The 17,171-nt window shown below is 45.3% G+C and overlaps 1 protein-coding gene across 10 annotated transcripts in view; it reads left to right on the forward strand.

The window, feature by feature from the left end:
* Nucleotides 1-12,655: 12,655 nt before the first annotated feature.
* LOC120307151 (IgGFc-binding protein-like) overlaps nt 12,656-17,171 on the forward strand; it is an 82,117-nt gene continuing 77,601 nt past the window's right edge. For all 10 annotated transcript variants that reach the window (XM_039341496.1, XM_039341497.1, XM_039341501.1 and 7 more), the window contains exon 1: nt 12,656-12,831. In XM_039341496.1, the coding sequence (XP_039197430.1) occupies nt 12,749-12,831 (83 nt within the window). In that variant the 5' untranslated portion in view covers nt 12,656-12,748. The remainder of the gene's footprint in view (nt 12,832-17,171) is intronic.

Genomic DNA, 17,171 nt, shown 5'->3' on the forward strand with positions numbered 1-17,171 from the left:
CGAAGTGGTACTTATTAATCTACTCGCATTTGTGTATGCTTTTGAACTGCTAGGTGGGCTGCGCAGAGCCCGGATCTCGAAACTGGACAAGCTCAGCATCTTTAACCGCTGAGCCATCTCACCGTCCCTGGAATTACACTGGGGGACACAATTTTCCCTTGATGTTGAGTTCAACAAGGCTATGAATCTCCCTTCCTCAAACTGGCTGGGTGCTCCATCGCTGGAGATTTTTAAGAAGAGACTGGACAACCTTTTGTCTGAAATGGTCTAGGGCGGCGGTAGTCAACCTTGGCTCTTTTACGACTCGTGGACTTCAACTCCCAGAATTCCTGAGCCAGCCATGCTGAGGGAAAAGGGAGAGGTTTCCAAGCTGAGCTATGCTGGCTCAGGAATTCTGGGAGTTGAAGTCCACAAGCCACGAAGGGGCCACAGTTCCCCCATGCTGGCTCAGGAATTCTGGGAGTTGAAGTCCACGAGTCATGAAGGGGCCATAGTTCCCCCATGCTGCCTCAGGGATTATGGGAGTTGAAGTCCAGAAGGCTTCAAGGATGCCATAGTTCCCCCATGCTGGCTCAGGAATTCTGGGAGTTGAAGTCTACAAGCCATGAAGGGGCCACAGTTCCCCCATGCTGGCTGAGGAATTCTGGGAGTTAAAGTCTACAAGTCATGAAGGGGCCACAGTTCCCCCATGCTGGCTGAGGAATTCTGGGAGTTGAAGTCTACAAGTCATGAAGGGGCCATAGTTCCCCCATGCTGGCAAGGAATTCTGGGAGTTGAAGTCCGTGAGTCATGAAGGGGCCATAGTTCCCCCATGCTGGCTGAGGAATTCTGGGAGTTGAAGTCCATGAGTCATGAAGGGGCCATAGTTCCCCCATGCTGGCTGAGGAATTCTGGGAGTTGAAGTCTGTGAGTCATGAAGGGGCCATAGTTCCCCCATGCTGGCTCAGGAATTCTGGGAGTTGAAGTCCACGAGTCGTAAAAGAGCCAAGGTTGCCTAACCCTGGTCTAGGGTCTTCTGCTTGAGTGTGGGGGGGGGTTGGACTGGAAGACCTCCAAGGTTGCTTCCAACTCTGTTATTCTGTTACTCTGTTGTTATTCTGTTATTCTGTTATTATTCTGTTGTTATTCTGTTACTATTCTGTTATTATTCTGTTATTCTGTTAACTGCAAGAAATCTGCTGCCCCCAGGCCAGGGCATGCATACCCGTCCCCACCAGCCTAGAGCAGTGTTTCCCAAACTTGACAATTTTAAGGCATGTGGACTTCAACTCGCAGAATTCCACAGCCAGCATTGCTGGCTGTGGAATTCTGAGAGTTGAAGTCCTCATGCCTTAAAATTGTCAAGTTTGGGAAACACTGGCCTAGAGGATGGTCTCAAGTTCTGTGGGAAAGAAGGGGGGGCTTTCCTCAGCGATGGGCAGTGATGCTCTTGAATTCACCTGAATATCCTGGCAATTCCAACCCTGGGAGCTGAAACTCTCCATCTGCATGGCTTGCCCAGTGCACGTCCCGGGACACAGCAGCAGAGGAAACAGCCTTTCCTCCCTGGCCTGATTCTGCTCTGGGGTCAAATGGTCAGGAGGGATGGCCCGACCGGCCCTGGAGCTCAGCCTTACGGCCCTAAAACCTATGAAGAACATTGCAGACTAAAACATACGAAGAACGGCTGCAGGACTTGGGTTTGGCTAGTCTACAAGAAAAGAAGAAACAGGGGAGACATGATAGCAGTCTTCCAGTATCTCAGGGGCTGCCCCAAAGAAGAGGGAGCCAATTTGTTCTCCAAAGCACCAGAGGGCAGGACAAGAAACAACGGTTGGAAACTGACCAAAGAGAGAAGCAACCTGGAATTAAGGAAGAACTTCCAGACAGTGAGGACAATCAACCAGTGGAACAGAAGTTGCCTCCAGAAGTTGTGGGTGCTCCATCACTGGAGGTTTTTAACAAGAGACCAGACAGTCACTCCTGCTTGAGCGGCGGGCTGGACTAGAAGACCTCCAAGGTCCCTTCCAGCTCTATTGTATTCTACACTGGCAGGAAGGAAGAGATGAGAAGAAACGACAGAAAAGCAGTTGTGGCTGTTCATAAACCATCGCTGGGTGTGGCTCATTGTTCAGCTGATTAAGGCATCAAAACGTTATCGATTTTCTGGGTTAGACAATGCCCCAAACCACAAATCAAAGAACTCTGCTTGCACAATACTTCAATCCCCTCCCCCAACACACACACAAACACACACACACCTGACACACACACATCCGACACAGCACCAAAGAAATCCAAGTTGAATCTGACCCAGCTGCTCTCTTAGGTCTGCATCATTCTCCAGCTTGGAGAAGTATGTACCTTTCCCCAGTAATTCTTTGCTCTATCACATGTCCACCAAACATGATAATACGTGCCTGACTTATGTTTACATTTCCAACATCTATCTGACATATTTTTAAACATTTTCGCTAATCTTGCTGGTGGCAAGGGCCATCTATAAAACATTTTATATAAGTTTTCTTTATAGGAAGTTGACATTGTCAATTTATAGTTTCTTTCCCATAAGTTTTGCCAACTTTCTAATTCTATATTATATCCGAAATTTTTCATCCATCTTATCATTGTTTCTTTAACTTGTTCATCTTCCATTTTCAATGTTAATAAAAAAAATTATACATTTTCTTAATTAATTTTTCATCTGAAGTTAACAAAGTTTTATCAAATACAGTTTGTTCTTTATAAAATCCATACATTTTAACATCTTTATCATATCTAGTTTGTATTTGTAAATGTGTTCACCATGATAAGTTGATGCCCTGATTTTCCATTTCTTGTTTAGATTTTAAGTGTCCTTCAGAATTTAGAATATCTCTATATGTCCACTAAGTTTGGGTGTACAAATGCTTCCATTGTTGAAAACCACCCTGGAATTTTCAAATATATTTTGCTTTTTATTTTTTCCCATATTATTAACAATGCATTTCTTATATAGTGATTTTGGAAATACTTATGAACTTTATTTTTACCATACCATCAAAAAGCGTGCCACCCCAATTGTAGATCATGTCCCTCCAGATATAACAACCTTTTATTTTTAAGAATTATCCATTCTTTTACCCATGTTAATACGGATGCTTGATAATATAGAACCCACTCTGGTAGGCCAAATCCCCCATTTCTTTTAGCATCTTGTAACATTTTCATCTTAATTCTAGCTTTCTTTCCTTGCCAAATAAATTTCAAAATTAATGAATTCAAATCTTCAAAAAAAAAGTCTCCAATTTTATAGGTATTGTTTGAAATAAAAATAAGATTTTCGGTAATAAATTCATTTTCACTGTAGCAATTCTTCCTAATATTGACAATTGCAATTTTTTCCATTTTTCCAAGTCCCATTTCATTTGATTTAATAGTTTTACATAATTGTCTTCTTTTATCGTTGAACATCTTGCTGTCAATTGTATTCCCAAATATTAACCTTTTTAACTATCTGTAATTCTGTTTTTTCTGATATTTGTTTTTTTGTTTATCTGTGAGATTTTTAACTATTAATTTCATTTTTTCTTTGTTTATTTTCAGTCCTGCCATTTCTCCACACTGTTCTATCTTTCCCAGTAGTTTAGAAATCCTCTCCAAAGATTTTTCTAAAATGAACACCAAGTCATCGGCAAATGCTTGCAATTTATATGTTTCGCCTTTTATTTCTAATTCTTTGATTTCTATATCTTGTCTAATATTTCTATTTAGGACTTCCAAAGTGAAAATAAATAACAATGGAGATAATGGACATCCTTGCCTTGTTCCTTTCCTTATCTCAAAGTTCTCAGTGTAATCTCCATTCACAATCACCTTTGCTGTTTGTTTGTTATATATCGTTTTTATAAAATTCTGTACAAAGTCCATTATTTGTAATTGCTGAATCATAAATTGCCAGGAAACATTATCAAATGCCTTTTGAGCATCTAGAAATATTAGCACCATTTGTTTCCCTGGATGTAATTCATATTATTCTAATACATCCATTATCACTCTTAGATTATTTTTAATTTGTCTCTTTGGTAAGAAACCATTCTGGTCTGAATGTATAAATTCAGTTAAGAATCTTTTCAGTCTCTCAGCAATTATTATTATTTTTTTTAGTTAAAAATATCTTACTTTAATTTGCAATTATTTCTGAGGAGAAAGCGGAGTCTAACGAACCAGCACAATAAAACCCCACAGGTTTATTTTAATTCTACTGTACTGCTACAATTCTCAAACAGTAATTCAAATTAAATATAGTAATATTTATCCTACTTTTCAAATTAGTATTACTGGACCCAAAAATATTATTTGCACTCCTAAGATGAAGTTATGTTTAATATTCACAACCTTCCTAAGTTCTGCAATTCATTGTCTCTCAGCCATTATTGAAGTGAACATTTTATAGTCCACATTCAATAACATATCGGTCTGTAGTTTTTTTTATCTGAGGCAAATCTGAGTCTTCTTTTGGTATTAAAGTAATATTTGCTTCTATCCATGTTTTTGGAAGTTTAGCCTCCAACAAAAGTTTATTATAAATGTCCTTCAACAGTTCACTTAATATATCTTAATATATCTTTCTCTCTCTCCCTCTCTCTCTCTCTCTCTCTTCTTTCTTTCTTTCTTTCTTTCTTTCTTTCTTTCTTTCTTTCTTTCTTTCTTTCTTTCTTTCTTTCTCTCCTCCCTCCCTCCCTCTTCAAAACAACCAAACTCAGAGACCATCAAGAATCCCAGAATCCTCCTTATCCTCCTCCTCCTCTCTCTCTCTCTCTTGTCCACACTTAACAGAGTAACAGAGTTGGAAGGGACCTTGGTGGTCTTCTAGTCCAGCCCCCTGCTCAAGCAAGAGACCCTGTACCATTCCAGACCAGTGGCTCTCCAGTCTCTTCTTAAAAGCCCCCCTTGATGGAGCACCCACAATTTCTGGAGGGAAGCCGTTCCACTGATTGATGGTTCTCAATCTCGGGAAACTCCTCCTTCGTTCTTCTTTCTCAAGACCCCCTTAGCCCCCCCTCAGCTTTCTTCTTTGGTCGCACCCAGCCCAGAACCAGCTGGGTGACTTTGAGCCAGTTTGTCTGTCTCTGCCCAGCCCGCTTTCTAGGATTGCTGTGTGGGGAAAGGAGGAGGAAGCAGCATTATATAACTCCATTGCCTTGAGTTACTTATAAAAAGTAATGAAGGCGGGATGAAAATTCTTTTTTAAAAAAATTAAATGAAAATTCTTTTTAAAAAAAATTAAAGAGACCTTCCCTGTAAAAAAAGATGTTGAGACGAGTCTAGAAAGAGTGCAGAGAAGAGCAACAAAGATGATCAGGGGACTGGATGCTAAAACGTACAAAAAACAATTGCAGGAATTGGGGATGTCTAGTTTAACAAAGAGAAGGACAAGGGGGGACATGATAGCAGTGCTCCAATATCTCAGGGGCTGCCCCAAAGAAGAGGCAGTCAAGCTATTCTCCAAAGCCCCTGAAGGCAGGACAAGAAACAACGGGTGGAAACTAATCAAGGAGAGAAGCAACCTAGAACTAAGGAGAAACTTCCTGACAAGACAATTAACCAGTGGAACCACCTGCCTCCAGAAGAGGTGAATGCTCCAACACTGGAAGTTTTTAAGAAGAGACTGGACAGCCATTTCTCTGAAATGGTGTAGGGTTTCCTACCTGAGCAGGGGGTTGAACTAGATGACCTCCAAGGTTCCTTCCCACATTACTATTATTATTATTATTATTATTATTATTATTATTATTATTATTATTATTATTATTATTACTATTGATTATTGCATCCTTCGGCATCTCAACTCCCTTCCCCATGAACCCAGGTCCCTTATTTCCCAGGCCCCCTGCAATTCCCCCTTCTGGCCTTGGGGAGGCCCTCCCCCCCTCCTTCCAATGGAGCTTGAACAGACCTGGACCCGCCAGCCTGGGAGAACCAGGGACGCAAGAAGCTGCAACCGCATTGCAAGCCTCACATTCCTGTCATAATCCTGAGTGTTCAAACAATAAGGGTAACTCCCAGGTTACGGCTGGCGAGAATAATTAATCCTGTTTGAAGTGGAACCACTTCTCTTATCTTGGCTGCACAATTCATTAACTGCAATAGGTCTAAAGGAGACAAAAAATTTAAAGACCTTATAAGGGATCTAGTGACACATCCAGCAATCAGACACTTCTTTTACAGTTTGGGCATTATAAAAGGAAACTGTAAAATTAAACTGCTTTCTACAGTTTTCTACATCTATTAAAAACAAAGGAAAATCCCAATTTAACTTTTTTCTTGTTGTTTACATGTTGAAAGAAGCTTTTTGTTGTTGTTGTTATTTTTTACTTTGGTCGCAAGCCTTAGTTCATTTTGAGCCTTAGCTTTCCTCACTTCATCTTTGCAGGCTCGGGCTATTTGCTGATATTCTGCCTTAGTTATGTGCTCCTCTTTCCACTTTTTATACTTATCCTTCTTATCTTTCAATTTATCAGAGAGTTCTTTATGCAGCCACGCTGGTTTCTTTTGAGAGCTATTATTTTTCTTCTTTGTTGGTATTGTGCTAGACTGGGCTTTTATTACCTCACTTTTCAAAATTTCCCAAGCTTCTTGAGTTGTTTTCCCCTTGAGGATTCTCATCCATGGAATCCTTCCCGAGCCCTCTCTAAGTTTATTGAAATTAGCTCTCTTGAAGTCCAAGACTCTAGTTTGACTGTGTTCTATCGCTTGTGCTTCCATAATGTTGAATTCCAATATTGCATGATCACTTCCCCCCAAGGTTCCTGCGGCTTCAACACTTTCTATCATTTCATCCTTGTTAGTGAGGATTAGATCCAATATGGCTAATTCCCTTCTCTACTTTTTGGGCGACAAAGTTGTCTGCTAGGTTTGTCAGGAATCTGTTTGATCTTCCACTTGGTGCAGAGTTTGTCTCCCAGTTGATGTCAGGGTAGTTAAAGTCCCCCATTACTATTGTGATGTGCTTCCTACATACCTTAGTTAGCTGACTAGCAAAACGTTCATCTATTTCCTCTGTTGGTTGGGTGGCCTATAGTATACACCTATGGCAATGTCATTCCCCCCCCCTTTTATATTGACCCAAATGCATTCAAGATTTCCCTTGAAGAGTTTTGCTTCTTATCCAAGAAGCATTTTCAGTTAGGAGGAGGAGGGAGGGGAAGGGAGGAGGGAGGGGGAAGAGTGGAGGAGGCAGGGGAAAGGAGGGGGAGGAGGAGAGGGAAGGGAGGAGCAAAGGAGGAGCAGGAGGAGGAACAGGAGAGAGAAGAGAGGAAGGGAGGAAGAAGAGGAGGAAGGAGGAGTGGGGGAGCAGGTGGAGGAGCAGGAGAAGGGGGAGGGAAAGGAGGAGGGGGAAAGGAGGGAAGGAGCAGGAGGAGAGGGAGGAGGCATCATACTCAAATCCCTTCTCCAGCTTCCTAAAATGGACCCATAAAATACCATCACAACATTGTGTGTCAAGATGGGAGGGCAAACTGGAGCTAGTTGGGTGTTTTGTGTGTCCTTCTGCAAACTAACACCCCCCCCCCCTAGCTTTTTCCTGTGCAGGGAGGAGTTTGGACCTTGCCTTCCCAGCAGAGCATGCAATGACATGATTTATGCTCCCATGTCCTCCTCCCTCCCCGAAATGGGGGATCATTGACTTTTGCTCCTTCCATAAAATATGGGGAAAGCAAGCAAACAACAACCCAACTGTTTCTGTGGCAAAGGAACTCCTGCAAGTTCAAGATCAGCGCAGGGGAAATTGCTGCCTCTCGCTGCCTCCTCCTCCTCCTCCTCCTGCTCCTCCTCCTCCTCCTCCTTCGCCCAAACAGAGGCCGAACAGACAAAAAAAAACCCAGAGAAGCAGGATCGTTGGGGTGATCTCGGAGGTCCTCCTGATGACACTAATGAGGTTACCTCGTTTGGGTCACGAAAACCATCCAGCTCAGAGGGCCCCAAGGACCCCTCGTTTCAGCCCTCCTTTATCATTCCGATTTTTCACTTTTCCTTCTCCAACTCCGGTGCCCAGAACCGGACCCAAGAATGTCACGGGGGATCTGAGCAAGGCGGAGCAGAGACTTTCAGGCTTCTGCTTTTCTGTCAATGGTCCTGTTAGAAGTAAAGTCTTCATCCTGGTTCATCCAAGCCGGGAATAAATAAGCAAACATGGCGACTGCTTTGGGAAGAAGGTTACAGTTTATTGCAGAAAGATGGTTCTTCAGGAAAGAGCAGAGGAGAGAAGGGCTGAGCACATGGTGTTGTAGGTTTTTATATATCCTCTAGCCTTTTGTTTGGAATAGTTTCCTGTTCCTGTGGCATGAACTTTGAGGCTATTTCCTGTGTCACGTATTCTGACCTGAGTTTAGGTGTGCCTCTATGGTATACTTGATGGTAATAGGTTAGTCCTATTATGTCCCAAAAAGTCATCTCCTGCTTCCCTGGGGCTGGGCTAATGACTCTTAAGAGTCTTGAGTTCCCTGGCTCCAACCTTCCTAATGGTCTTATATCTGCATTTCTATGAGGTTAGCTCTTGCCTGGAGCAAAGAAATTTGGGGCCAGGTTTGGTTTCTGGTTTTCAAAAAACGCTTTTGGTGAAAAATATTTTTTCCTTTTTAATATTTCCTCCTGGGGGGGGGGCTAACTTCCCTCAGTCCCAAAGCTGCTTTTTCAAAAGGCCACTGGACTTTTTCCTTGAAGATGTTTCACTTCTCATCCAAGAAGCTTCTTCAGTTCTGATGGAATGGTGGAGGATGGAAGGATTTATATTCCTTGAATAAAAATGAAGGAATTTGTTGTTGTTAGTTGCAAAGTCGTGTCCGACCCATTGCGGCTCCATGGACAACATTCCTCCAGGCCTTCCTGTCCTCTACCACCTTCTGGACCCCATTGAAGCTCATGCCTCCTGCTTCAGGGACTCTATCCGGCCACCTCTGTCATCCCCTTCTTCTCTTGCCCTCAATCTTTCCAGCATGAGGCTCTTCTCCAGGGAGTCCTTCCTTCTCATTAGGCAGCCAAAGTACTTGAGTTTCAACTTCAGGATGTGGCCTTCTAAAGAGCAGTCGGGGTTGATCTCCTCCAGGACTGACCGGTTGGATCGCCTTGCAGTCCAGGAGACCCACAGGAGTCTTCTCCAGCACCAGAGTTCAAAGGCCTCAATGAAGGAATATAAGGAATATAAATACTTCCATCCTCCACCATTCCCTCAGAACTTAAGAAGCTTCTTGGATAAGAAGCGAAATGCCTTCAAGGGAAAAGTCCAGATGTCTTTTGAAAAAGCAGCTTTGGGGACAACCCTGACCTGCAGGAAAGAGAGTCTCCCTAGACCACGGGTGTCAAGCCCTGCGAGGCCGACTCGTTGTAAGGCAGGAACGCCGCCAGCCAACCCCGCCGCCAACCAGCAACCCCACCTGCATTTTACCGGCGCCGCCTGCTCCGTTAGCACCGTTGGCTGGTCGGTACTGCACTGGTGGCATCAGTTGCAGCAGCCCTTGAACAGGGGAGCTGGTCGCAGCGGTGCTGGCCTCCTCCCATGTATCCATCGGTGCTGCCGCGCGGCCAACACCTGCTCCGCGCGTGAGACGTCATCTCTAGGCGCTTCGCATGGCCGACATTGGACAGAGGGAGGGGCTGATTGAGGCTCGCCATCTTGGAGTGTTGTGGAAAAACCACGATACTTACATCAGAAGACAAGACCACAAAGGGTTAGAGAAAACAGGTTTATTTGTACACAATGGTTCAGAGCATTAGCATGACAGATTCTGAACCCCGGGCTACTTCCAGGGAGTAATTCGTATACCACTAGCCACCCACGCCTTGTCCTCAGGGTGACTCTTATCTCCTTTTGACACACTGCAATGGAGAACTTTATATCTTGAGGCTACAGAGAGACAGGAGAAGTTCACACAAACGGCTATCTTACCACACCTCCCTACATCTGTGACTTTCAGATGACACTTCTTGTAAAATGTTTTCTTCATAGTATTAGCACACAGGTTATTTTATTTAGGCAAGCTTAATATTGATTAAAATATTTCTTATAACTTTTCCTGTCCACCTCAGGAGCATAGCATAGCTGACTCAGGAATTCTGGGAGTAGTAATAGTAGTAAAGTTGGAAGGGACCTTGGAGGTCATCTAGTCCAACCCCCTGCTCAGGCAGGAACCCTACACCATTTCGGACAAATGGCTGTCCAGTCTCTTCTTAAAAACTTCCAGTGTTGGAGCATTTACTGCTTCTGGAGGCAGGCTGTCCCACTGGTTAATTGTTCTCACTGTCAGGAAGTTTCTCCTTAGTTCTAGGTTGCTTCTCTCCTTGGTTAGTTTCCATTCGTTGCTTCTTGTCCTGCCTTCAGGGGCTTTGAAGAACAGCTTGACTGCCTCTTCTTTGGGGCAGCCCCTGAGATATTGGAGCACTGCTATCCTGTCCCCCCTCGTCCTTCTCTTCATTAAACTAGACATACCCAATTCTAGCAACCGTTCCTTGTAAGTTTTAGCCTCCAGTCCCCTGATCATCTTTGTTGCTCTTCTCTGTACTCTTTCTAGAGTCTCAACATCTTTTTTACATCGTGGTGACCAAAACTGGATGCAGCATTCCAAGTGTGGCCTTACCAAGGCATTCGTAAGTTGAAGTCCATGAGTCATAAAAGAGCCGAGGCTGCCTACCCCTGCCTTAGACATTCCTCTTAAGGCATCTGGGATTGTATTGGCCTTTTCAGCAGCTGCATCACACTGCTGGCTCACGTTTGAGTGTGGATTGAGGATGCCAGATCCTTTCCAGGCAGGCTGCTGCCAAGCCCGGCCTCTCCCATCTTAGACATTCAGTTTGACTTCCAGGCAGGCATTCAGAGGGAGACCAGGAGGCCCTTTTTTCCGCAACTATTTTTCCATTTAAATAACGAGCGAGGGGCTGCTTTCAGAACCATAGTAATGTTTTTGTGAGAGCCAGATTCAAGCCAAGCGTAGAAGAAATGCACACGCACAATCCTGGGAGCGGCTGATTTCCAGGAGAGACGGTGGCGTCTTGGCAGGCCAGGGCCGGCTGGGATGCTGGCTTTGCAAGCAGGAACTGGGTGGAAAGACTCCGCTTATGATCTTGGTTGGGTGCAGCCCTTGGCCTCACCAGGGCAGAGAGGAACTGGGCTGCTGCAGACCACACAAAACCGAACTTGGCTGTCTTATATCTTTCTGGCTAGGTCCCACTGCGGGAACGTCTTTGAAAGATAAATCCACAATGCTCTGTATGGTGGGAAGTGAACGCGAGCCCTGCACAGTGTCAGGGAAGCTTCCTTGAGGGGCTGCCACAAAGAAGAGGGGCGTCAATCTCTTCTCCAAAGCAGCTGAAGGCAGGACGAGAAACAGTTGGATGGAAGCTAACCAAGGAGAGAAGCAACCTGGAATTAAGGAGGAATTTCCTGATAGAACAATCAACCCGTGGAACTCCTTGCCTCCAGAGGTTGTGGGATGCTCCATCACTGGAGGTTTTTAAGAAGAGACTGGAGAGATATTTGTTTGAAATGGCATAGGGTCTCCTGCCTTGGGCTAGGGGTTTGACTAGAAGACCTCCAAGGCCCCTTCCCACTATGTTATTCTGTTAATCAAGGAGAGAAGCAACCTGGAACTAAGGAGAAACTTCCTGACAGTGAGGACAGTTAACCGGTGGAACGCCTTGCCACCAGATGTGGATGCTCCATCACTGGAGATTTTCAAGAAGAGACTGGACAACCATTTGTCTGGAATGGTGTAGGATCTCCTTCTTGAGCAGGGGGTTGGACTAGAAGACCTTCGAGGTCCCTCCCAACTCTGTGGTTCTGTACACTCTCCATCCAGCCTTCCCCAGCGATGGCCATGAGGCCACCAAATGCCCCCCCCCTTCCCTTGGAAGGGAGGACTAGGGCAGAGGAACATCAGGCAGACAGATTCCCTTCCCTGGAGAAGAAATCCTGGCCAAAACCCAACAGGAGAGGGACTGCAAAGCCGAGGCTGCATCCCCAGATTATGGCTGACCAGGGGGACCCAGCCAGCTCCTGGAAAGAGGGAACCACAGAAGAAATGACCCAGGTTGAGCCAGTGGGTCTAGGACAGGGGTAGGCAACCTTGGCTCTTTTATGACTCGTGGACTTCAACTCCCAGAATTCCTGAGCCAGCAGAGCTGGCTCAGGAATTCTGGGAGTTGAAGTCCACGAGTCATAAAAGAGCCAAGGTTTCCCACCCCTGGTCTAGGATGTCATCCAGGCTCGTTGCCCATTGTCCAAGGAGATCGGGGGGAGGGGGGGCTGTGCGCTAGGAAAGGTCCACCTTGTCCAACTGAAATTCTATTCTTTGTTTCTTCTGCATTTGCCATGAGGAGGGAAAGCGCAGCCCCCGCTCCTTGAAGGGCACCCTCTGGCTGAAGCATCTGGATCCTAAGCAGGAGGGTCTCAGCCTGCCCACACACCCCGCTTTTGGCCACAGCCCCCCCTGAGATCTAGCAGACTCCTGGGCAACATTTGGCTGGTTGTGAGAACAGCAAGACTCAGCCTCACACCTGGGCTTCCTCCGACCAGGGTCTCGCTTCGTTCACCTTGGTTTCACCTGTGTTCACACCTGATGGGAGAAACCTGCTGGGACTCCGCCCTCCTGTCGTTCTTCTTGAGGCTGTGTCACCCAAGGCCGGTCCTCACTCTGCTCCTGGCTGCAGCCGGGTAGCATTGAGACTATGTGGAGCAGCTACACACAGGGACGGTGACAAGAACCAACAGCAGGAGCAGCAGCAGCAGCAGCTTCTAATGCTGCCCAGCATCATGGGGACCAGGTGGTGCCTGCTGGGCACTTGGGTCTTCCTGTTCTTTGCCGTGCACGAGAGCCGAGGGTAAGCCGTTCAGCCCCCCCCTTTGCAAGGGATCCGGTTAATGAATGTTAAACGTCCGTCTCTGCTTCTTTTCTGAGAGCGTGATCAGATGAACAACTGGGAAGTTCTTGTCAGTTTCTCGCCGTTCTTCCTCTGCCTGTGGTGCCCCTGGGACAATGTGGAGATGCTGGCATGGGAATGGCTCTTGCCTGCCTCTGCCAGATGTGACTTCTGGGCTGCCTGAGGAAAGCCAACATCTGGGGGCTTCTCTCTGAGTTGTTAGCAAGGTTTATTATCCTCACTACTCCTCCTCCTCCTCCTCCTCCTCCTCCTCCTCCTCTCGTCTTTTCCCACCGGAGCAAAACTTGGCTCTGTCTTCTGTCACTTGTCTATATTTGACTAGCAAATTATATCGGTGTGTGTGTGTGTGTGTGTGTGTGTGTGTGTGTGTGTGTGTGTGTGTGTGTGAGAGAGAGAGAGAGAGAGAGAGAGAGAGAGAGAGAGAGAGAGAGAGAGAGAGAGAGAGAGAGATCGTTAATGTTAAGCTGTGCAGCTGAAGTCCCATTAAGAAGTTCTCCTTGAAGTGCCAAAGCATCCTTGGCTACCAGATCAACTCGGATAAAGACCTTTCCCCTAACTGTGGTTAAGACCCTAGCTATGACCTCCTGGGGGGTCCCTTTCTTGCAGGGATTTGCCTAAAGTCACCAGCTGGCTTTCATGCCTAAGGCAGGACTAGAACTCACCGTCTCCCGTTCTGCAGCCTGTTGCCTTAAACTATAACTAGACCAAACTGACCTTTTCTGATCTGTAATGTGGGAAGATGCCGATAGCCTGCCTTGTATTCATACAATGCATGGAACCTGGGGATGAAACCAGCCTGCTTTCAGAGTGTGTACAATGAATCAAGCCATCAATTAACCAACAGACTGGGTAGAAATAACTCACAATATGCCGCGACCCAGGATAATATTCATTATGCTTCCCAGGTTGTGTGAATGCAGCCGCTGGCTCTTCTACACAACTGTCTAGCTGCAAAGCCAATCATTGTGATGCCACAAAGGGTGGGTAGTCCATTACAGGCAGTCCAAGTTCATTTAGTGATTGTTCCAAGTTACAACGGCACTGGAAAAATGACCATTTTTCACATTTACGACCATTGCAGCATCCCCGTGGCCACGTGATCCAAATTCAGACGCTTGGCCACTGACTCATACTTATGATGGTCGCAGCATCCCGGGGGGGGGGGTGTCACGTGATCCCCTTTTTGCTACCTTCTGACAAACAAAGTCAACAGGGAAGCTGGATTCATTTAACAACCGTGTTACTAACTTAACAACCGCAGTGACAACTGTGGCAAGAAAGGTTGTTATAAGGAGCAAAGTTCACTTAACAATTGTCTCACTCAGCAACAGAACTTTGGGGGGGGGTCAACTGGGGTTGTAAGTCAAGGACTACCTGATGCCTTTGACTGTCTCTGTCCACAGGCAGGGCTGCTTTGGGAGGGGAGGGGGAGGGGAGGGGAGGGGGGGAGCAGGCGAGGAAGTGGAAAGCGGGGGAGGGAAGAGGGTGGGGGGTCACCTTTGCCCCAGAGACTGTCATCCTGCTCCCAGTTTCCTGCTTGCCCTGGCTCCTCTCTAGGGAGGGGCCTTTGCCCCACCTGTGCCAAGACACCTTTGAGCTGCCAACACCCGAGATTGGCAGGTGACACAATGCCCTGACGAGGCTCCGTCTGGCCCAGGAGCTACAGAGCCCATGAGGCTGGGCAGGAGAAGGAAACAAGGAGAGTGGGACCAACAGGAAGGAGGGAGGGACTCCGGGGTCCCCAGTCTCTGCCCCCTTTTTAAAGGCTCCAGAGAGGAGGAGGAGCAGGCAGGGCCAGAGTTGGCTGAATAATAATAATAATAATAATAATAACAACAACAACAATAACAACAAATTCGCTATTAGTCAATTGCAAAAGGTGGCCTTACTAGGAACTGCTTCCATCCTGCGACGATATCTGTAATACCATCAAACATCCACATCTGCCTATCCCAGGTCCTGGGTAAGGACTCGATAGGTAGTCTGAACATCTGGCTGACTGTGCGATGATCCATATAGTAATAGTAGTAGTAATAAAGTTGGAGGGGACCTTGGAGGTCATCTAGTCCAACCCCCTGCTCAGGCAGGAAACCCTATACCATTTCGGACAAACGGCTGTCCAGTCTCTTCTTAAAAACCTCCAGTGATGGAGCATTCACAATTTCAAGTGGCAAGCCATTACACTGGCGAATTGTTCTCACTGTCAGGAAGTTTCTCCTTAGTTCCAGTTTGCTTCTCTCCTTGGTTAGCTTCCATCTGTTGCTTCTTGTCCTGCCTTCAGGCGCTTTGGAGAATAGCTTGACTCCCTCTTCTTTGGGGCAGCCCCTGAGATACTGGAACGCTGCTATCCCAAAGGTGCTTTTTCAAACGTTAACTGGGCTGTTTGTTTTTTTCCTCTTCAGGAAGACATTTCGCTTCTCATCCAAGAAGCTTCATCGTTTGTTTTTTTTTTAAAGATTTTTATTTGCTTATAAAATATGAAAATACAAAAGCAAACATCGGGAAGGGAAGGGAAAAAAGAGAAGATTCCCTCTGTTACAGTGGAATAAGGCATGAACATCGAATCTTGAAGTGAACAGGTTAAACACTGTATGATTCAGTGGGGAAGGAACTTTGGGTATAATGTGATGCTAAACTATAACTTAAAAGAAAACTTTTATAAGTTGATGTACTGCTGGTATTTAACACCAGATAAGTTGTCTAGAATGTATAAAGGTATGTCAAATGAATGTTGGAAATGTAAATGTAAAGGGGACTTTTTACCATTTATGGTGGACATGTGATAAAGCAAAGAAATATTGGAGTAGGATTCACATTTTAATGCAAGAAGCTCCATCGCTTCTGATGAACCCATGAAGATTCTTGGATTTATTTATTTATTTATTTATTTATGAGACTTATATACCGCTTTAAGTGCAAGCACTCTCTAAGCGGTGTACACCAGTAAGCAATGTATATATATATTTACATTGCCCCCAACAATCTGGGTCCTCATTTTACCTACCCCGGAAGGATGGAAGGCTGAGTCAACCTTGAGCCGGTGAGATTTGAAACGCTGACCTGCTGAACACAGTCAGCTAAAGTGGCCTGCAGTACTGCACTCTAACTGCTGCGCCACCTCGGCTCTCTCTGGATGAGAAGGAAGCTGTCTTTCTCAAGGAAAAAAAAAAAAAAACCACAGTCCAGTTAATTTTTGAAAAAGTACTTTTGGGACAACCATGGCCTGGATGATGGAGAATCTCCAGAGATCTTGGTGTCCTGGTTCCGACAGAGGAAACTCTTCAAAGAACTTCGAGGCACTCCTTACCTTAAAGAATCTTTATTCGAGTAGCATCACATCGGCACGTATATAGGCGAAGCCAAAATCTGAATTCCCCTCCCCTGAGCACATAGTATCAAAACACAATTTCCTCCTCCAATTAACAGTCATAAATCACATTCTCCAATTAGTTTGAAATGCAGGCTTTCCCTCCAGTTCTCCAGCCCGCCATTCCTTATCATCTCTTGTTTTAAAAAAAAAACCTTGGTTCTCACACTAGTTACAATATTGTTATGTCTAACTAAACTCTCATGCACGTTCCTCCTACTCCCCCCCCCCCAGTATCATCTAATTCTAACTCTAAGTCTAAGAGTAAAACATAAGAATGAAAATGGCTGCATCTCCATCTGTTATCAAAGCAAGAACATCCGATGTTAGCAGCGTTGACACTTGGATTAATTAGTTCAGGTTTTTTTCAAACTTTAAGATCCTCATTCAACCCCTCTTTTTGATGTTCTGTTAGGTTAGGCAATTTTGATTTGTCTAGATATTCATCTATTTTCTCCTTTGGAACTTCCCCGTTGTTATATAATTCTGCATATTTTTTTAAAAAAAATTGCATTTCCTTGTTGTCTGTCGTGAGAGTCAGTTTGATGTGGTGATTAAGGCACCAGGCTAGCAACCAAGAGGCGGAGAGTCCTACTCCCGCCTTTGGCGCAAAACCTGCTGGTTGGCCTTGGGCCAGTCACTTTCTCTCAGCCCAAGGAAGGAGGCAATGGCAAAGCAGCTCAGAAACCTTGCTACAAAACCTGCAGGGACGTTTTCCAGACAGCCGCTGAAAATTGGTTGTGATTAAACAGAAAAAAAGCACATTATAATACCTAATATATTATGGCATCTCTTCATTTTTATTCTCTTTCCCCAGTTTGTATCAACTGCAGTGATTTGCTTAACAAATGTGGCAAGAAAAGTCGTAAAGTGGGGCAAAACTCACTTAACAAATGTCTCACTTAGCAACATA

Source organism: Crotalus tigris, unplaced genomic scaffold, assembly GCF_016545835.1.
Source record: "Crotalus tigris isolate CLP2741 ecotype Arizona unplaced genomic scaffold, ASM1654583v1 scf7180000017765.3138416, whole genome shotgun sequence".
NCBI classification, from domain to species: domain Eukaryota; kingdom Metazoa; phylum Chordata; class Lepidosauria; order Squamata; family Viperidae; genus Crotalus; species Crotalus tigris.